A 22,040-nucleotide genomic window follows, 5' to 3' on the forward strand; every position below is an offset into this window, starting at 1 on the left:
TTGATTTGAGTATTGCTCTCCCCTTTGGGCTGGTGTTCCTGTCTCATACGTAATGCAGCTTCACGCTATAGAAACCAAGGCTTTTAGGATTGTTCTTACCTTCCATAATGAATCCGATTATGAGGGCCTTTCACTCTCTCACAACAGGCAGGGCGGCGGTCGTTCTGTCTTCTATCGACTCCTCTCCATCCTTGCATCCCCTGCTCTGTCTGTGCTCTGTCCCCCAAATATTGCTGCAGGACACACAGGATCTGCCAGCAATCCTCTTCTGGTGAAACTGCCATAATCACTAACTCTCTGCTCACCTTCACTCTTTCATTCCTCTTTTCTCCCTCCTCTGGAGCTGGGGGTGCAAAGCCGAAGAGGAGTCAATAGAAGATAGAACGACCACCAGCCTGCCTGTTGTGAGAGAGTGAAAGGCCCTTATAATCAGATTCATCATGGGAGGTACCAATAATCATAAAATATTTGGTTTCTACAGCATGAAGCCGCAATAATAATGAGGCAGTAGCATCAGCCCAGAGGGGAGAGCAGTACATCCTCAAACTGCAGATGAAAGCTTTGCAGGGGTGAGCAGCTCAGCAGTGCCAAGGTAGGATTTTGTTGAATGGAGAATGCCCAGTTGGCGACTGGCTTTGGAGTTTGGCTTAGACATGTGGCTTTCCCAGGAAGATCACGGCACATAGTGAAACCAAAAAGCTTCAGTGACCCAACTTCTTCAAAGAGGATTGTTGAGAAACTAGATATGAGGGTCTTCCAGATGGTCTTTTCGAAGAGACAAGGTGAGAGTGTGAGATTTATCAGGATTGAAAGACTTGTTCCATGTTTGACCAGGTTGTAATTTTATCCAAGTCTGCAGTGAGTTAAGAGGCTGCTTTTTGCCTAGAACTGTCGACCTGAGGGATCAAAGCTGGACCAGCAGAGGGTGAAGTCATTTTGCAAAAAGATAAAGATTTTCCAGAGTCAGAAAGATCACATATGAAGATTAGAAAAAGCACAGGTCCCAGAACACTGCCTTGAGGAACTCCAGCCTGGTCAGGAAGAGGAGATGAGAGAATTGATGAGAGAGGTGAGAGAGATGAGAGGAGGGAGGGGGTGAGTTCCGCTCTGTGTTCAAATGTATTCCTTCCATTAACAATGCATTGTCATTGTTGTTGAGAAAAATGCGGTAGCAACCAGCGGTGTGGCCTTCCACGTTGGGACCTGTGCAAATCAGCTACTTGGAAGCAATCATTGATGGCCTGCAGTGCAGTCATGCCACGATGGTAAATGCTATGCAAGGATTTCAACTGGTTTGGTGAACAACTCTCGGTTTGATCGGGATTACTTATGGCGATATGGACAGCTCCAAACTCCCCAGACAGATAAATTGATCATAATGTGCCATTACATATTCACAACAACACAGACAATGCATTTGTGCTTTGAGGATCTCTCTTCATTGCGAAATCCTTCACAAATCCAAGTTTCATGAAAAACATAGGCAGGAGTCTTCTTCTGATAAACAATTTTACAACAAAGGTGTTCTCCCCATATCACACACGGCAATGAAACATGGACTACAGCAAATATTGAGTAAATATTGATGTCCAAACTGCCACAGAAAAATTCCATCTGAGCATAACCAAAAAGGGACAAGAAAAACAACGAAGCCAGAAAGAAAACAAAATTCCTAAACACTGGTCACAATCAAAAAACCCAAATGGAACATGGCTGGATACAATTCAGGGACAGAGATAAGAATTACAAACTGGCAACCGAAGGAAGACTGAAAGAAGCACGATGAGATGCAAGATCAGATTGAGAGATTAAGTTATGTTGCAATTTGAGTTTTTGGTTTCAATTTTTCAACAATTCTCCATTTTGAGGATATGAAGAACCAAATTAAGAATTGCACATTATTTTTTATTTTCTTCAAACTTCATTAGAGGACATAGATGGGGTTAGAATTTTGAGATTCTTGTTGTCCTCTGACACCAGTTTGCAGTCCTTGTTGTGGACATTCTGGTGTCAACCAGTCGTATGGCTTTCATCAAGGGGTTTGGGGTGGTGCATGGTTATCAGGGGTAACAGATGGTACTCTGAGAAGTTGTGTTTACAAGGTATATGCTCAAAGGGATGTACGTTTTCACGATAGCTTTCTCCGTACTGGTTCACTGAATACCTTGCCTACTGCTGAGGACCGCTTACAAGGGGGGCATGTACAACCCAGTATAGGAAATGCGATGTGAATTTAACAAACCTTTTTCAGCAAACCTTTTCCAACAATACTTGTTTGGTATTTCAGATTCAGTTCTCCTGCATGGATCTTCATATGCATTTTCAAACTGCCTTTTTGAGAGAAACCTTTATCACATATTGAGCATTTGTGGGGTTGCTTTCCTGTATGAATCCTTACATGTGATTTCAAACGGTTATTACGAGAGAAACCTTTATCACATATCACGCATTTGTAAGGTCGCTCTCCAGTGTGGATCCTCATATGTAATTTAAAACTGTTGCTACGAGAGAAACCTTTATCACATATCAAGCATTTGTAAGGTTGCTCTCCTGCATGGATCCTCATATGTAATTTCAAACTGTTGCTATGAGAGAAACCTTTATCACATATCAAGCATTTGTAAGGTCACTCTCCTGTATGGATCCTCATATGTGATTTCAAAGGGTTGCTATGAGAGAAACGTTTATCACATGTCGAGCATTTGTAAGGTCGTCTCCTGTGTGGATCCTCATATGTAATTTTAAACTGTTGCTGCAAGAGAAACCTTTATCACATATCGAGCATTTGTAAGGCCGCTCTCCTGTGTGGATCCTCATATGTAATTTCAAACTGTTGCTACAAGAGAAACCTTTATCACATATCAAGCATTTGTAAGGTCGCTCTCCTGTATGGATCCTCATATGTGATTGCAAATGGGCTTTTTGAGAGAAACCTTTATCACATATCGAGCATTTGTAAGGTTGCTCTCCTGTATGGATCCTCAGATGTGATTTCAAACTGTTGCTATGAGAGAAACCTTTATCACATATCAAGCATTTGTAAGGTCGCTCTCCTGTATGGATCCTCATATGCGATTTCAAATGGCCTTTTTGAGAGAAACCTTTATCACATATCGAGCATTTGTGGGGTCTCTCTCCTGTATGGATCCTCATGTGTAATTTCAAACTGTTGTGATGAGAGAAACCTTTATCACATATCGAGCATTTGTGGGGACGCCCTCCTGTATGGATCTTCATATGTCTTTTCAAATTGCTGTTACCAGAGAAACCTTTATCACAGACAGAGCACTTGTGGGGTTGTTTTCCAGTGTGGATCCTCATGTGTATTTTGATGCTACTCGTTGAAGCAAAATCCATTCTGCACACATTACACTTATAACGTATTCCCCTTTCTACAACTTTTTTGTGTTTGTTTAATTTAATATTAATCTTGGTGTTGCGAGGCCCAGACATGCACTTGCATTTTATAGGAAGTGAGTCTTGATGTCGTGATTCCTTCTTCAAAAAAGTCTTCTTCTTCACAGTTAAGCTGCAACTGGACCTTATTTGTCTCATATTACTTCTGGATTGTTCTGCAGAAACAAAAAAAAAACATTTTCTTTTTTTTTGGTCAAAATCAAACTGCAAAATATTTCACACTTTTCCGAAAATTTTATATTTTCTCAACACAAAAAATTGTACGCATGATAATTTTTTACATTTCCACTCACCAGTTGCAAAACAAGAGGCACTCCCGTTTGTCATGTGAATATCATCTGAACCTTCCTTTGCAGAAGCATATTTTGAATCTTCTGTGATAGATGAATCGTTGTTGTGCTGTCTGCCTTCCACATGTACAGCATGGACATCACCTGTGTACAAATCAGCATCAGTCGTTTGCAGGGAAATGGGATTGAGAACCATCTTGAGAGTTCATAGAACATGTTGTCATGGAATGAATTCTTAAATTAAAATATTGTAACGGATTTGGGAAACCCTGCACTTGGTGTAATTATTGTAAATACCACCCTCTGTAAATGTAATTATTCTTTGTAAATACCTCCATCAATTGGTAAAAGTCAAATGTCGTCCCTTTAGCTAGTCCATCGCATACACGTAGCAAATCATAGGCTTCCCTCAATAGTTATTTCTTTATTCTATGTCAGTATAAGGCTCTGTTTTCCATTAGTTGACTCTGCATTGCACCAAATCAAATAAGATAGACCCCCTTTCAATTGCCCCAGAACCTCGATTGCCAACCGCATTACCAACTGCATTTGACTCCATTACGCACGCGGTCAAGCCAATGAACAAGGGCGTTGCCTGCCCATCGTCATCAGAAGGTGGAGCCAGGAAAGCCCTTGCTGACCAACCAAGGATGAGTGGGTATGGCTCAAGAGGGTGGAGTTATAAAACCCATTGCATCAGCCCCCACCAGGAGAGATGCGTAAGGGGCCAGATGAGAGAGGGAGGACGAATTGCAAGTTCTGTTGAGGTCGAGTGGAGCGAGCAGGGGCGAGCGGCAGAAAGAGGGCCACGGGGATTGCCCAGCCGAGAATTGCGTATGCAACATACCAACTTTCCCCTGCTATATAATTGTCCGGTCGCGTCCAACGACATGCGGAGCTGTTTGCTGGGTTTTCGCCTCGACCCCAAAGCGTGGATCGGAGCGCGCGCTTGGAGCCGGACCTCGACGCCTACCATCTGCCTGGCCCTTTCTCTGCCTTCCCATGCCATCGATCCCTGGCATCCATCTACCCCCATTCATGTGAGTGAGTTTGTTCTGTCTGTATTGTCCTGGGTTTAAGTAAGCCTGTATAAGTTAAGCTTGCTCTGTGTCTATCTTCACTGTATCGTACTTTTATTCCTTGCTTTCTTTGGTTTGTGTAAATAGTAGTTAATAAATACCTGTGTTCTTCCTACCTTTGCCTTCTTTCCTTCACAACCGTTCGTTTTAGAGGTTTCCACATTGAGTTCCTGTGGTGCAATTTCGGACAACGCATATGAATCGGGTTTAGTCTTTGCTAATGGTTTGAACCGCGGGCTGCTAAAACCGCTCGGCAAATAACATCTTGCCGTGGTTCGAGCAGAAGTTATTCCCTCATTCCCGGCTGGCGGTAGTAATTAGGTACGTAGCGAACCCCTAGGCCGAACAAACCCTACCTACCGTCGGTCCGGGAAGGACGTTGTAGATTCAGGACCGGAGACTGCCAGTGCAAATAGAAGGGGGTTTAATCCCCCCCCCCACGCCCCCCCCCGCCTCCCCCCCCCCCCCCCCCCCCCGCTAAGGGGAGCGCCATACTCCGTTTCCGTAACAATATTGTTGTGGTTTTTAGAACCCTCCACCTTGTAAATATCTGTAATATTCCCTTATAAATAATCCCCTGTAAATATTCCCATTTTTGGTGTAAAGGTCAAAGGTCGCACCCTAGTTAGGACACGAGCAACACGTAGCACATCATAGGCTTCTTCTTTAGTTATTTCATTAGTATGTGTTTCAGGTAAGGTTCTGTTTCCAATAGTTGAATCTGCGTTGTATTAATCAAATAACCTAGCCCCCTCCTCAAATTCCCATCCTATTCATTTTGCGGCTTTACCCTCTCCAAATTGTACAGCGCGCCTTTGCCAGCAGCGTTCGCTGCCTTTGAGCTGAAGCTTGCCCTAAGCCGCCATAAGCCACATGGCAGAGTGGGAGCAGAAGGGAGGAGCGGCCAGGAACATAGGAGTGGCCCCATCAACGCGTCACGAGGGGAGGTACCAATGAACCCTGGCGACCAATCCGGGCCGAGGCGTGTTCACCGATAGGCAGAGTGAAGCGGACGTGGCTTGATACGCGAGGCAGGTAATAAAAGCACCACCGCAAACTACTGCAAGAGAGAGGAGAGAAGATCGGCAGATGATCGGCAAACTTGAGAGAACAGCACAGAGGCGGCGAATGATAAGAACATTGCGCGGAGGATCGCTTGGGACGATTGTGTGATACGAACTGCCGTGTGGTTTTGAGAGCATTCGGCACGCTGGACGTAAGCAGCATTCCAGCCCCTCGCATATGTAAGGTCCGGGCGCGTGCCAACAAGCCGCGAAGCTGCCTGCCGTTCTTCACCCGCGGACCCGGAGCCTGGACGGATCCCATCACCTGGAACCATCTGCCTGGACCTTCCTCCCCTACCAGCTACCATTCCGTGTGAGTCTGTCTGTTCGTCCTGGGGTCGTGATAAGTTAAGACTGTTTAGATAAGCTTGTCCTATGTCCTTTTATTTTAGTGGGGGGGGCCAATGTTTTCCCGTTGAATTCAAATGTTAATTTGTGGACACTGGTTGGGTTGTCTTTAGGGATGATAGAAGTTGTAGAAAAAATATGTCTCCATTTTTTTCAAGTTCTTTATAGCGGCCATTTTGGATTATCAAAATGGCGTTTGTTGAAAACCGAAATTGTCATTATCTTGGCTTCTAAATGACCTAGAGTGTTAATTTTGGTGTCCAAATGTACATATTTGCGGATACTTAATCCAATAAACACACATTTATACACCTACATATGATCAAAAGGGTTCTTATGGCAGCCATATTGGATTTTCACGCACTTATGCCAACACATATATATATATATTTCCATCATTTTCACTTCTAAATCACATAAAGGCTGGACTTTAGTGTTCAAATGTACACTTATAATGTCTTTGTGCAATATTTTTAGTTGGCAGTGTTCATTGTTACATTGAAGGATCTCCATCCTCCTCATCATCAGTGTTATCGATTCCCATGGGGCGCTCCTGACCCGTGTTACCACACACCTCTTCATCTGCCCCACACATACACATCTCAGAACAGTTGAGATGCTGAGACCTGCATGAGCAGTGAGACATGCATTGGGTCTTCTTGCAGTTACATTTGATTAGATGTGTGATGGCAGCTGGGGCTGGAGGGTCCTTGGTTGTGATGGGCACCAGCTGATCTCCTTCTGCTCTCCATCCATGTTCTGTTGGTTGTGGAAGCTGGGGGTCCGGTACATCAGCCTGATGCCACACCATGGCCTGGAAATGTGCACGAGCAATGGCTTCATGTAAAGCTCCCCGTGTTGGTGGCAGCTTCTGTGCCTCTAGCTGTTTCTTGGTAAACAGTCTCCACCTCAGCTTGCCCACATCCACAACTGTAGTACGAGGCTCATACAGCTGGCATACAAATGCCTCAATGTCACTTTCTGTGTCAGCTCTCAGCTCCTCAGAGGCCCCAAGGTCATGAAACGCAGATACCACCTCAACAGAGCACCTATTGAGGGCTTGCCAACATGTGAGCTTTCCCTTGCCGGCAAACCGAGCCCAGACTGTGGTTGATAGGTCGTGGTGCTCCTTGCGTGTAGCTGATTGTGAGCCAGCCATCTGACGGGCTTCTTCAGCAAGCCTACTCAGCTCTGGTGCTGTCAGAAAGAACCTTTCGCGGGCACTGGCATTCTGGGTAATGCCCACAATACCCCCTGTCACCTTCATGATCCTGTTGATGTGCTCCAGTGCATGGTCCACACCTACAGCACAGAAGGGGATTTCATTCTTATGGACACTGAAGTTCCCATCCATGAACTCTTGGTAGATCCCTGGATCTGTCATCTTCAGGGCCTTCATCTCTGCAAGGTACCGGGGAGTCAGCCTGGCATATTTCTGTTTGTCATGTGCAAAGAAGTATATGCACATCTCATCCAGTGAAGACAGGTGAAGCTCAAATTGTCCATCACGGGTGGCACGGATGAATGTGTATATCAGCATTATCATCCGCATGTAGCGTCGCACAAACTTGAACAGTGGACTCTTGGCTTCTTTCCTCTCATCAAACTTTGCCATGGCCTCCAGGACTTCGTTTGACTCGAGGACAGCTAGCATGTTGTTCTGCGCGCTTGTCATCTCCTCTCGGTTGTGTAGATGACAGCTCTGAGCAACCTGTTGTGCTGACTGGGTACATGGGCCCCTCAGATGGGGATGCTCTTGGAAGAATTCGTCCACATAGAGGTCGAAGAGGGCTTGGACAGTGGTGATGTGGGCCTCCAAAGCCCTCTTCATGTGCTTGGCTTCCAGTATTTGTCTGGTCGTTGTTGGGCCATAGATATCAGCCTCAGACCAAGCCTCGTCAAGACCACTGTCCTCTATGGCATTCCCAGCAGCCCTCAGTGCAGCCATCACAGTGTGCATCTCCCCTAGTCGCAGTACCCACTTGCCTTTGCAGTCATCTCTGGTCATCTCCAGCTGTTTGGCTCGCTCATACAGGGCCATGTCTAAGGTGATCACTGTCTTCCTATCGGGACCCATGACCATGCAGTTGATTTGCTGTGTCTGTTTCAAGACTGTTATCAGTGTTTGCCATTCATGGGCTGGTGCTGCTACCAATGGCAGGGCGTTGACCTCTGTCAGAGGCTTCGAAGAGGAGAGCAGTGAGTTGTAGGCTGTCCAAGTTGGGATATCGTGATGCTTGATCCTACTGCCAGGTGGTTGTTTTGGATCGTGGACGAGTGACCCAACAGGGTCAGCATGCTGGGGTTCTGCAGCTTGCAGCTGGTCATCTGGTGGGATGATGTCGTCTTGTACGTCCTCAGCTTCAGCTGTTCGCATGATTGTGCGTGAAAGTAGCCACACTGTGTCCGTCGCAGAGTACGGCTTGGTGACATCTGGGTTTGACCGTGTCTTGAAGCTATACGTGGTACCTGTGGCAGATTGTTTGTTTGGTGCTTGGCAAGGAACAAAGTCTGGAGCAGTCAGAACCTTGAGTGAGCGGTGTCTGGCCTTTCGGTCATGTAGTGTCAGTGTTCTATGTTCATCTGTGGAGGGTGCATGTTCCCGTCGTTGGTAGAGTGCCCAGGCTGTAGCATGGAGTGTCCGCTTCCCATCAGGTGTGTCTTCATTGAAGTCACTGTTGTCCACTGCAAAGAAGACAAACGTCCCTATGCGCATGGTTCTTGGAAAGTATACACCCTGTTCTGTCGTAGACTCTATGACTGAGTTGGCCAGCTGTGTCTCCAACCGCAAGATCCGACTATAATCAACAGACAGACCGAACCCATGCAGGAAATCCAGAAGCTTCTTGTTTCTGGTGGACTGATGGACTACAATGGCAACGGCAAGCTGCTGTGGCCATTCTAAGCGATGGCAGAATGGTGCATCTGGCTCTTTGGGCTTGTACGTGACTTGGCGTTTTGACTTGTAGCCGTACATGATGTTCTGACTGATGGTTATAACATCTCGATGAATAGTGGCTGAGCGCATAGTCTCTGGCTCAATGCTCGTGGCTGGTCCTTCCAGTAGCCAGCGGAGGAAAGCATAGAGTACTTTGGGTACATGCTTTTCAGCATCATCAGTGTTCATTTCTCCTTCAAATTGCCATGGGTGCTTGTTCTGACAAGCAATGGCACTGCGGAGAACAGAGGCACTCTCAAACAGTTGTTCGATGTTTTTTTCATTTGTCTTCGTCATTGCATCTTCGACAGCTGCATCACGCACGGCAGTGGAGAATACACAGTCTGACTCGTTTCGACGTTTTGGTTTCATGAAGTGAACGTCATCAATGTGAGAGTTGATTTTCTCCTTCATGCCTTGGGTAGTAGGTGATGGGACATTGTGCACACCATTATTGTCAAGAATCCTGGAGTAAACCGACTTCAGGTCAGACATGTTGAGAATTTCACCAGCTTGGAGTAGAGAGCGAACAAGGCTGACAAACTCAATGTCTGCGGCTATTTTGATAACATTAGTTTCTTGCAGTATGTGTTCTTTGTCATCACTTGATGTCCCACTCTTGGGAGCACGTTGGACATTCTGCACCCAGCATGGGAGATGATACTTGACGTCGATCGCATGAGCATCATGTGCACTGATGGCAGCACTCAGCTGAACTTTCCACTTGTGGTTGCTGCCTTCTTCAACAGCTTTCTTCAGCTGTTTACCTGCGTTGAACGTGCATACAACATGTACACTTTCCTTAGTGACCTCTTGACAGAAGAAACAAAGGTCTCTGTTGAATGGAGTTGATGATGAACGTGTGAAGCGAAGAGTCTCGTCTTGCGTAGAACCTGAGGTACTTGCAGCGGCAGGTGCAGAAGAAGGACGTGCACACCTCTTATGAAGATGCTGGGTGTCGCCATGTTCGCAGGCTTTCTGGTGGCGAACTCTAGCACGCTCCAGGTGAGCAGTGTTGCATGTAGATCCATAACATGCCCGGTGCCACTTTGCTTTATTGTTCCTCAAGTCAGTGGCAGTGAAACAGCTTAATCGTTCGCTGATCTGTTTGAAGTCGGCATCACCATATCGTGCCCTCTCCTGGATGAACTGGAGAAACTTTGCATATGAGCCCAGTGCTGGCTCAGTCACTAGTGCACCTTGGGGATCCTGGCACTGAATGCAAAGTGTGAAATCAGTTTCTTTCTTGGTTTTCTTGCTTTTTGGCTCCATCATAGCTCAGGGTCACGAATCTGGAACATACAAATAACAAATAACAATTAAGATAGATGTGCATTAAGTTAGATTTTGGACACTGGTTCGGCTGTGCCATAAAAACCTATTTTTATCCCTTGTAGGTTATTAAAGAAGGTTTCATTCAATTCTCTATCCCCAAAAATGTACAACTGGACACCAGAATCGAAACTCTAGGTCATTTAGAAGCCAAGATAATGGAATTTTACGTTTTCGACATCCGCCATTTTGAAAATCCAAAATGGCCGCCATAAAGAACTTGAAACAATTGGAGACATATTTTTTCTAGAACTTATATCATCCCTAAAGACAGCCCAACCAGTGTCCAAAAATTAACAAGCAATTTCACCGGGCATTTCAATCTGCTACATTGGCCCCCCCACTATTTCCTTCTTCTTGTATATTCCCTTCTTTCATTTCCTCTTTTAGTGTAGTTAATAAATCATACTTGTTCTTCCTTCACCCTTCTTATTCTTTGGTTCCTCTCATCCGGTCGCTTTAGTCTTTTCCCAATTGAATACATGTGGCACGATTAGAACTGCTCAGAATCGGGTTAGTGTTATTGCTAACGGCTCAAGCCTCGGATTGCTGAACCGCTCAGCAAAATTCCATCTTGTCCGTGGCTCGGGCAGAAGTAGCACCCTGCTTTGCGGCGAGGTTGGCGAAGTTATCTGGGACCCCATTGACCAGTCACCCTGGTCAACCTCAACCCCGCAAAGGAGCACGATACCTTCTAGGACTCAGACGGCCAGTGTAATAGATGAGGGGATTAAACCCCCCTCGGTAAGGGGAGCGCCGTAAACCGAGATCCGTAACAATTGTTGTCAGGAGTGGGATCTGGAACCTGGGACTAAATTTATTTCGACCAAATTTTTGACACCAATTGTGCTATTGGCCGTAACGATTGGTGTCGGGGAGTGGGATTTGAAGACCGAACCAAATTTTAATCCGTCGAAAAAAATTTGGTCAAAATTACGAGCGGCCGAAATTTTATTATAATATCCAAATTATAATCGTGCCATGGATGATCAAGGCGATCGGATGCCGGTGGGGGTGATAGAAGAGGGGTGAGAGTCAACCCAGGACCCCAGGGAGGAAATGGGGGAGATAGAGGAGGAGGTTGAAGAAGGTGCGGTAGAGTGGGAGGCAGGCGCACAAGATGGCGGCACCTCGCACATGGCGGCGACGAGGGCCGCACCCGCTGCGCCAATGGGGGTGGGCGAAATGCAAGCCTTCCTGGCCCAATTCATGGCGGAAATGCAGAAAAGAACGACAGTATGGATAAGGTGGGAGAACAATTGGAACAAGTGGGAAACCAAATTGGGGGATTAAGGAAAGAGATGGGAGAAATGAGGGCCGATAGTGAGGGAATGGAAAGTAGAATGGGGGAGCGATTAGACAGTAAATATGAGGGCTAGGAAGCAAATTGGAGGGCATAAATGGCCAAGCCCGAGAAATTAATGAGGGGCTAACGAGGGACAAAGCCCGGTATGAAGTGAGGGAGTGTGAAAGGGAGGTTAACCGCAGGTCGGGCGGGAAAAGCGCATTTGTGCACGACGAGGTAGCATGACTCGAGGAGCGCGGGAGAAGCGAGTTGGAGCAAGGCGCAGGTAACTGGACGGATATAGAGATCGCGACCCGGGGTATACGAAAGCCGGCGACCGCCGAAGTAGAAAAGGAAATGTTATTAGAGGCAGCGGTTGCCGAGGGAAAAGACTTTTAAATTAAAGAAAAAAGAAATCTAACCGAACAAATAGTAGTGGAAATTGGAATGGAAGAGACGCCGGACTTGGGAAAGCACTCGCGGCAGGGAGAAATGGATAATGTACAAAGTCCGTGCTCGCATCGTGATGCTGTGCTTGTTAACCCGAATAAAGATTTGAAGGTGGTGTTGGAGCGAGGAGGAAGAAGCGCCCAAGTGAGTCGGGCTGTATATTGTGCGGGGAGATTTTGCAGGAGAGTGTTTGCCGCGAAAATAATTTTCGCACGCTTGGATCGAGACGGCACCCAGGCGCTCATAAAAGGTCCGTGGTGCGCTGTGTGAATGGCAATGGTGCGCATGTGAGGAAAAGGTGTGTGAGGGTGAATGGCGCGCGTGTGCGAATGGCGCCAGAGCGCGAGAGTGCTACCGAGTGCAAGAGAGAGTGCACATCGGAGTGTGGAAGTGGAACGATGAGTGATACAGAGAGTGAGATGGATGAGGAGCGGGTGCGAGGATGCACACTTGGAATGGTTGAGCATGTGCGAGGTGACACACCTGAGTTGGTGGTGGAGTGGGTGATGGGGAGTGTTACAGGGGATGTAACGGAAGTGTGCACGCCCGTGGTGGTTACGGAGTACGTAACGGGGGAGAGTGCACGGGAGAAGTGTGCGAACTACGAGTGTGCGCCAAGGTGTGTGAGTGTGCGCCAAAGTGCGGGAGTGTGAAAGGGAGGTTAACCGCAGGTCGGGCGGGAAAAGCGCATTTGTGCACGACGAGGTAGCACGACTCGAGGAGCGCGGGAGAAGCGAGTTGGAGCAAGGCGCAGGTAACTGGACAGATATAGAGATCGCAACCCGGGGTATGGGAAAGCCGGCGACCGCCGAAGTAGAAAAGGAAATGTTATTAGAGGCAGCGGTCGCCGAGGGAAAAGACTTTGAAATTAAAGAAAAAAGAAATCTAACCGAACAAATAGTAGTGGAAATTGGAATGGAAGAGACGCCGGACTTGGGAAAGCACTCGCGGCAGGGAGAAATGGATAATGTACAAAGTCCGTGCTCGCATCGTGATGCTGTGCTTGTTAACCCGAATAAAGATTTGCAGGTGGTGTTGGAGCGAGGAGGAAGAAGCGCCCAAGTGAGTCGGGCTGTATATTGTGCGGGGAGATTTTGCAGGAGAGTGTTTGCCGCGAAAATAATTTTCGCACGTTTGGATCGAGACGGCACCCAGGCGCTCATAAAAGGTCCGTGTGCGCTGTGTGAATGGCAATGGTGCGCATGTGAGGAAAAGGTGTGCGAGGGTGAATGGCGCGCGTGTGCGAATGGCGCCAGAGCGCGAGAGTGCTACCGAGTGCAAGAGAGAGTGCACGACAGAGTATGGGGGTGATACCGAGTGCGAGAGTGAATGCACATCGGAGTGTGGAAGTGGAACGATGAGTGATACAGAGAGTGAGATGGATGAGGAGCGGGTGCGAGGATGCACACTTGGAATGGTTGAGCGTGTGCGAGGAGACACACCTGAGTTGGTGGTGGAGTGGGTGATGGGGAGTGTTACAGGGGATGTAACGGAAGTGTGCATGCCCGTGGTGGTTACGGAGTACGTAACGGGGGAGAGTGCACGCGAGAAGTGTGCGAACAACGAGTGTGCGCCAAGGTGTGTTATGGAGTGTGCGAACAGCGAGTGGTGTGCAACAGAGTGCGGTGGTGGAATTGACAGAGTGGATGGGATGTATGAGTAAAGAACGGAACGAGTGTTGTGAGCATGTACAGGGAGCATCGACATTAACCGGGACAGCGTTCAGACCGACTTTTAGCCGATGCGATCTCCCAGTCCTTGCCGGGCGGTGTGTGCTGTGGGAGCCGGTGGGGATCGGTGTCGCATCACTCCTCTTCAGAGCACCGTGCACGATTCAGGCCGGGCCCCGCTCTGCACGGTCGGGTCCGCGCTGCCAGGCAAAGCGGGCGGCCCTGTTTGAGAGGGAGGAGGAGGGGTCGGAACGGCACCCCCTTGTGGTGGTGGCGTTCCACCCGGGCAAGGCTGGGCCATCGCGCTTGGGAGCGCAAGGCCCCGTGCCGGGATGGTGGCCTGAACCTTGGCCCGAGCAAACCACCTCCCCTGAATCGAATGCCGGACGGACCCAACCTGCAGTAGACAAACCACCCACATTCATTGCTCGGCTTTGCGAAGCCGAGCTTTAATGATGCGATGCCGCACCGAGGAGGCTCTGAGTGAAGTGGACTAATGGCGATAGTGATAGTGTGATTGGGAATTGATGGCAAATGGTATATGGTGTGGAGGGATGGTAGATTTACCATCCCTCACATCACATCTGGGGGCAAAGGAGCTATAGTTTTATGGGATATGGCGGTGAAAACCAAGCCAGGGAGGTTTTGGATAATGTATAGGGATTTAGAAGGATGACCATAGGTAACTGTAGATTTAAGTAGCGACATCATACCTGTAGTAGGGGACGTAGAGTAGGGTAGTTGGATTATAACGACGTGGGAGCGCTTAGTATAAGGGAAGACAGGGAGCGTGAGTTTCAGAAGGGAGTAGTTAGATCAGATGATGCTGTGTGTGTGTGTAGAAAGAGTATCGAGCAGAGTATTGTGAGTGTGGGTGAATGGTATTGAGTGAATGTGCCTGGAGGGAAGGAGGGTGCAAGTGCCACCAGGTGTGCGGGTGCCACCAGGTGTGCAGGTGCCACCAGGTGTGCAGGTGCAACCAGGTGTGCAAGTGCCACCAGGTGTGTGGGCACAAGGTGTGCAAGTGAAGGTACAGGTGAATGAGAATGGTTGCATGAAATAGATGGTCTGGAATGAATGGTATGGAATATATGGAGTATGGAATGAATGGCGTGGAGTGAGTAGTGTGGAATACCTGGAGTGGAGTGGTTGGTGCGAAAGGAGTGGATGGGGAAGATGGACCCTTTCATGAGTACCCGGGCAGGGTAGTTTAAAAGTAGGTAGAGGGAGTAGGTAAATTGTGGTTGGATATTGGCATCTGTGGTGCGGGTAGTTGCACAGGAGTGTTGTGTTGGGTGCATTAGTGGAGTCAATTGGCTGGGCGTGTTGCTTGTTAGTGAGAAAGTTTAAATGGGCACTCCGCCACTGTTAGTATGTCGGCCAGGTGAGGCCACCGGTAGGCTCTGGGAGCCAGTAGAGTTGTTCAATGGGGCCCGAGGATCCGGAGGACAGACCCGGATAGCCCGACGCCAGAGAGGGCGGTAGGGGGTGAGAGCGCCAGAGGGCCTTCCCCAGGTAGGTTAGGGTAAGGAGAAGGTAAGCTTGGAGACAACTGCAGTGGCGGAGGTGTGCAGGTGAGCGGACTTGCTGGGAGCGCCACACGACCCAGCCCGGAAATTGTGCGAGGGCACAGGGAGTAGAATCGGGGGAGTGAGACCCCAAATTGGTGAGCACCACAGTTCGGTCAATGGGAGTTCGGTTCTTAGAACCACATAGTGTGAGATGGCCAATGGTTTTGCAGGGAAAGACCCCGGGTAGAGTAAGTGTGTTAAAGTCATTTAGAGTATAGTTAGGATTGGAATCTCTTCGCACCATCTACATCCACTCACAAGGGTGACAAGCCTCCATGCCATATGATTTTTTGCAAGTGTCTGGTATGTAAGACGCATCATGATGTGGGTGTGACATTGTGCTTGTTATGTTCCATCTCTTCCTCCTTAGGAGGGATTGATGAGAAATTGGGTTTATGGCAAATTTGGTTAGAGGGATTGTTGATGAATTTGGAATTAGGGGAGATATGGGGAAGACAAGGTGTAGCGACGAATTTATAAATTGTGTAAATATGGGGTAGGAAAGGGCAAGCGTAGATTAGGTGACAGTGGGGGACACACGGTAGGGACGAGCTTTCTCTGCTCGCTCTCCTGCGCACCTCACCTCTGCATTACCTTGTGGGTTTTTTGTTTGTTTGTTTGTTTTTGTATGCTGAATCGAGGCTCGTGAAAGAGCTGACATTTACTTCACAAACAAATCAACCAGACAAACAAAATATATAAAAAGAGGGAGCGGAAGACAAGATGGGGAGAGAAGGGAAGCACACAAACACTTGAGAGCACACAACATTTGAGAGCAGGGAGATGTGTGGGAGGGAGAGGGCTTGGGGGGAGGAGGCGTGGGAAGGGGGGGGGGGCGGGAGAAGTATAAAACACAAGGACACCAAGGACTTCCAGGACAGAAGTTGGTATTTCAAAAAAGTGGAATTGGGGTGAAATTAGCAGGGGTAGAAAAGATCAAGGTTTTGGATTGGGGAAGATAAGAGATGGTGGTGAACAGCTGTTTTAAAGACCTGGAGGGTGGAGTGGGATTGAAGAGAGTGAGGGAGTTTGTTCCAGAGGTGGGAGAAAAGAGGAATGAAGGAGTGAAGGTGAGCAGAGAGCCTAGATTTTGGCAGTTTAACCATAAGAGGGTAGCAGGCAGATCTTGTGCGACCTGAAGGAATATTGGGGGGGACAGAGCACAGATAGAGCTGGGGGAGCAAGGCCGGAGAGGAGTCGGGAGAAGACAGAAAGACCACCAACCTGCCTGCAGTGAGTAAGTGAAAGGCATTCGGAGTTAGCTTCATCGCGGGAGATTCCAATGATTCTGAATGCTTTGGTTTCAACAATGTGAAGACGAGCTGGGTGTGAGGCATGAGCACCAGCCCAGAGGGGAGAGCAGTATTCCATTGAGCTGTGGATGAAAGCCTTGTATGTGGTGAGGAGCTCAGGTGTGCCAAGGAAGGACTTCGCACGACGGAGGATGCCCAGTCGGCGACTGGCTTTGGAGGCCAGATTTGAAATGTGGTTTTCCCAGGAAAGATCATGGCAGATAGTGAGACCCAAACGCTTGAGTGACAGAACTTCTTGGAGAGGATTATTCAGAAAGTGGATGGGAGGGTTGTCCAGTCAGTCTTTTCGGAGAGACATCGTAAGAGTGTGAGATTTGTCAGGATTGAAAGACATGTTCCACTTGTTTGCCGAGTCTGTGATTTTGTCGAGGTCTGCAGAGAGTAAGGAGGCTGCAGACTGCCGATCTGAGGGATGAAGAATGGAGCGACAAAGAGTAAAGTCATCAGCAAAGAGATAGAGAGGATTTTCAAGAGAGTCAGAGAGATCATTGATGAAGACCAGAAAAAGCACAGGGCCCAGAACACTGCCTTGGGGAACTCCAGCCTGAACAGGCAGAGGAGATGAGAGAAACCCATTCAGGGCCACACGTTGACTACGACTAGAGAGGAAGTCCGCCAGCCATGCGTGGAGATTTCCATGGATACCAAAAGAGGAGAGTTTGGTGAGCAGAGCGGGGTGCCAGACCATATCGAAGGCACGTGATATGTCAAGGGAGACAGCTCTAATTTCCTGTTTGGCATTGAGGACCTCCATCCATTGTTGAGAAAGCAGAAGCAGCATGTCCAGAGTAGAGTGACCAGGTCTGAAACCAAATTGATGATCAGAGATCAAGCCATTGGAGAAGAGGAAAGATTTCATATCTGAAGCAATGACGGATTCCATGACTTTGCTGATAATTGTGAGAAGGCTGATTGGTCTGTAGTATTGCGTGTGTTGATGTGTACACTTGCACCCTTGCACCCCGCTAACCCTGCTTTGTCTTCCTTCCCCACTCATGGACCATGGTCTTTATGTGCTGAGGGGAAAGTGTGCAGGTGCTCGCAGTTGTGTGCCCGCACCCTCGCTGCTGCCTGACTGGACCGGTACCACACTTATGGACCGCACGTTGTTGTGGCCGAGCACCACCATATGGACCACAGGTCTGTGGCCGAGCACCACACTTATGGACCCCACATTTTGGGGCCTGGCATCGCTGCTGGGAATCTTGCTTGCGGACCACGGTCACGGTGGCACCTAAGCCATGCAGGTGGACCACTAGTTGGCCCCTGCTGGCCATAATTATAAGTGGACGCGTTTTGTGCCCTTTTAGTACCAACTCGGCAGCAAGCAAGAAGTCACCCAGAAACATCGGCAGAGAAGAGAAGACGTCATCTGCTGAGCATCGTTGCTTAATAATAATTGAAATGTGATGACTGTGCACTGGATGGTGCAGACTGTGCATTTTGGTGTTTTGGTGCTTTTGGTGCTGGTGGTATCGGTGCAGTGCAGTGTATGCCTTTCCTCTTTTCAAACCATCTCCTTTTGTTTCCCAAAAGACAGGTCCTGGGTTCGCGTGTAAATACCAAGTAGTGTCTTTGTAAATAATGCTCCCCACCATCAATGTGTAGTTTTGAAAGTAATTCCGTGATTCAGTTATCCTGTGGGTGTGATTCTCTTCGATAGAATCAACGCAGCAGGCGGGACATACTTAGTTGTTTTAAAAATGTCGCACTCAGGGTGAAGTTAATAGTAGAGGGTTACCACACCTGAGTGTCACACTAAGTTACAGTTCTTTCGGGCCGGGACGGCCCTGGAGGTAATGAGGGTGCAGTGTTGTGGTTTTTAGAACCCTCCACCTTGTAAATATCTGTAATATTCCCTTATAAATAATCCCCTGTAAATATTCCCATTTTTGGTGTAAAGGTCAAAGGTCGCACCCAAGTTAGGCCACGAGCAACAAGTAGCACATCATAGGCTTCTTCTTTAGTTATTTCATTAATATGTGTTTCAGGTAAGGATCTGTTTCCAATCGTTGAATCTGCGGCGTTGTATGAATCAAATAACCTAGCCCCCTTCTCAAATTCCCATCCTATTCATTTTGCAGCTTTACCCTCTCCAAATTGTATGGCACGCCTTTGCCAGCAGCGTTCGCTGCCTTTGAGCTGAAGCTCGCCCAAAGCCGCCATAAGCCACGTGGCAGAGTGGGAGAAGAAGGGAGGAGCTGCCAGGAACATAGGCGTGGCCCCATCAACGCGTCATGAGGGGAGGTACCAATGAACCCTCATGACCAATCCAGGCCGAGGAGTGTTCACCGGTAGGCGGAGCGAAGTGGACGCGGCTTGATACGCGAGGCAGGTAATAAAAGCGCCGCCGCAAACTACTTCAAGAGAGAGGAGAGAAGATCGGCAGATGATTGGCAAACTTGAGAGAACAGCGCAGAGGCAGCGAATGATAAGAACATTGCGTGGAGGATCGCTTGGGACGATCATGTGATACGAACTGCCGTGTGGTTTTGAGAGCGTTCGGCACGCTAGCCGTAAGCAGCATTCCAACCCCTCACATATGTAAGGTCCGGTTGCATGCCAACGAGACGCGAAGCTGCCTGCCGTTCTTCGCCCACGGACCCGGAGCCTGGACGGATCCCATCGCCTGAAACCATCTGCCTGGACCTTCCTCCCCTTCCAGCTACCATTCCGTGTGAGTCTTTCTGTTCGTCCTGGGGTCATGATAAGTTAAGACTGTTTACATAAGCTTGCCCTATATCCTTTTATTTCCTTCTTCTTATATTCCCTTCTTTCGTTTCCTCTTTTAGTGTAGTTAATCTATATATATATAAAACACAGTTTGTGTGTGTGTGTGTGTGTGTGTGTGTGTGTGTGTGTATGTGTGTGTGTGTGTGTGTAATGTTACCAATAGACTCCTAAACGGAGAGGCTCACGAACTTCATATTTGGCACAAACATGGCCATTGAGCCTGGTACGAACATGGTCGACCAAAAAATTTATTTCGTAATATTTTTAAACCATATCTTTACCTCAGCGCATTTCAGCGAGGAATATTATGACCGGAATGGCAGAGCAGCGTGCTGATTCACTCAGAGCGATCATGTGATGTTCCAACTTTGCCGCCATAATCTTACAGTTATGCGTTCGCACGTAATTCAGTTTTTTCACATTTCACCGAGGAACATTGCCATTCACACCACATAGGTTTTTTTTTCTTTCATCTTTAGATCCATATTTTTTGCCATAATGTAGCGAACGTAGCATAGCTAACGTAGCGTTAGCATAACGTAGCGATCCTTGCTCAGGATCTTCGTCAGGTTCGCGAGCGAGTTAGCCAAAACGTAAAAGTGAAAATATATCGAATTTTTTATTCATATTTACCTCAGCGCATTTCAGCGAGGAACATTATACACGGAATCTCAGCTGGTCGCAGAGCAGCACGCTGATTCGCTCAGAGCGATCACGTGATGTTCCAACTTTGCCGCCATAATCTCACAGTTATGCATTCGCACGTAATTCAGTTTTTTCACATTTCAGCGAGGAACATTGCCATTCACACCACATAGGGTTTTTTTCACTTTCATCTGATATTTGTGATTTATTTCAAACAAACTGTATTTCCCATCTACACAGCCATGTATTCCTATTAACGTTATGCAAAGTACATAAATTGTGTGGATTACATCATTTGTGGATGTGATCAATTGCCAGTAACCATCTATATCCCTCCCCTCCCCTTCCCTCCTCCCCCTACCCTTCCCCCTCCCTTCCCCCTCCACCCAACCCTCTCCCCTTCCCCCCTCCCCTTTCCCCTCCCCTCCCCCCTCCCCTTTCCCCTCCCCTCCCCCCTCCCCTTCCCCTCCCCCTTCCCCTCCACTCCCCCCTCCCCTTTCCCCTCCCACTCCCCTCCCCTCCCTTCCCCTCCCCCTTCCTTTCCACCCTACCCCTTCCCCATCCCCCTCCCCTCCCCCTCCCTCTCCCCCATGCTCCTCCCTTTCCCCCCTACCCTTCTGCCATACCCCTTCCCCACCCCCTCCCCCATCCCCCCTCTCCCTCCACCTCCTCCTCCCCCTCCCCCTCCCCTCCCTCCTCCCTTTCCCCCTACCCCTTCCTTTCTGCCCTACCCCTTCCCCACTCCCCCACCCCCTTCCCCTCCCCCAATCCCCCCTCCCCTCCCCCCACTCCTCTACCCCTCCCATCCCTCCCCCCTCCACTCCCCCCTCCCTTCCCTCCTCCCCTCCCCCCTCCCCTCCTCCTCCCCTACCCCTCCTCTCCCCCCTCCCCTCCCCCTCTTCTCCCCTCCCTCCTCCCTCCCCCTCCCCCTCCCCTCCTCCTCCCCCATCCTCCCCTACCCCTCCCCTCCCTTTCCATCCCCCCTCCCCTCCCCCTCCCATCCCTCCCCCTTCCTCCTCCCCCTCCACTTCCTCCTCCCCTCCTCCTCCCCCCTCCCCTCCTCCTCCCCCTCCCCCCTCTTCTCCCCTCCCCCTCCCCCCTCCCCTCCTCCTCCCCCCTCCTCCCCCTCCCACCCCCACCACCCCCTCCACCCCCTCCCCCTCCCCCCTCCCACCTCCTTCCCCCTCCCATCCCTCCCCTTCCCCCTCCCCACCCCCCTCTTCTCCCCTCTCCCCTCTCGTCCTCCCCATCCCCCCCCCTCTTTTCCCCTCTCCCTCCCCCTCCCCCCTCCTCTCCCCCTCCCCCTCTTCTCCCCTCTCCCCTCCCCCTCTTCTCCCCTCCCATGCCCGGCAATGCCGGGTACTTCTGCTAGTAAATCATATTTGTTCTTCCTTCACCCTTCTTATTCTTTGGTTCCTCTCATCCGGTCGCTTTAGTCTTTTCCCAATTGAATACCTGTGGCACGATTAGAACCGCTCAGAATCGGGTTAGTTTTATTGCTAACGGCTCGAGCCTCGGATTGCTAAACTGCTCGGGAAAATTCCATCTTGTCCGTGGCTCGGGCAGAAGTAGCGCCCTGCTTTGTGGCGAGGTTGGCGAAGGTATCTGGGACCCCATTGACCAGTCACCCTGATCAACCTCAACCCCGCAAAGGAGTGCGATACCTTCTAGGACTCGGGACGGCCAGTGTAATAGACGAGGGGATTAAACCCCCCTCGGTAAGGGGAGCGCCATAAACCGAGATCCGTAACAATATAAACATTGCTGCAAAACCCCTGGGCACTCACCTGGTAGCATAATGCAGAATAATACACTGACTAAAGGTATTTTAAACCGTATCATGGCATTTTTAACCAATTTCAATGGGTGCTAGAAGACAGGGCAGCAGATACAATCATACTAACG

At 49.0% G+C, this 22,040-nt stretch overlaps 1 protein-coding gene across 1 annotated transcript in view; it reads right to left on the reverse strand.

Annotated features, from left to right (window-relative positions):
• Positions 1-2,658: 2,658 nt before the first annotated feature.
• LOC144894278 (uncharacterized) overlaps positions 2,659-22,040 on the reverse strand; it is an 83,974-nt gene continuing 64,592 nt past the window's right edge. The window contains exon 4 of the mRNA XM_078786683.1: positions 2,659-3,330. Within this exon, the coding sequence (XP_078642809.1) occupies positions 2,659-3,330 (672 nt within the window). The remainder of the gene's footprint in view (positions 3,331-22,040) is intronic.

The sequence above is a fragment of the Myxine glutinosa genome, chromosome 1 (assembly GCF_964187855.1).
Source record: "Myxine glutinosa chromosome 1, kmMyxGlut1.1, whole genome shotgun sequence".
Taxonomy (NCBI): domain Eukaryota; kingdom Metazoa; phylum Chordata; class Myxini; order Myxiniformes; family Myxinidae; genus Myxine; species Myxine glutinosa.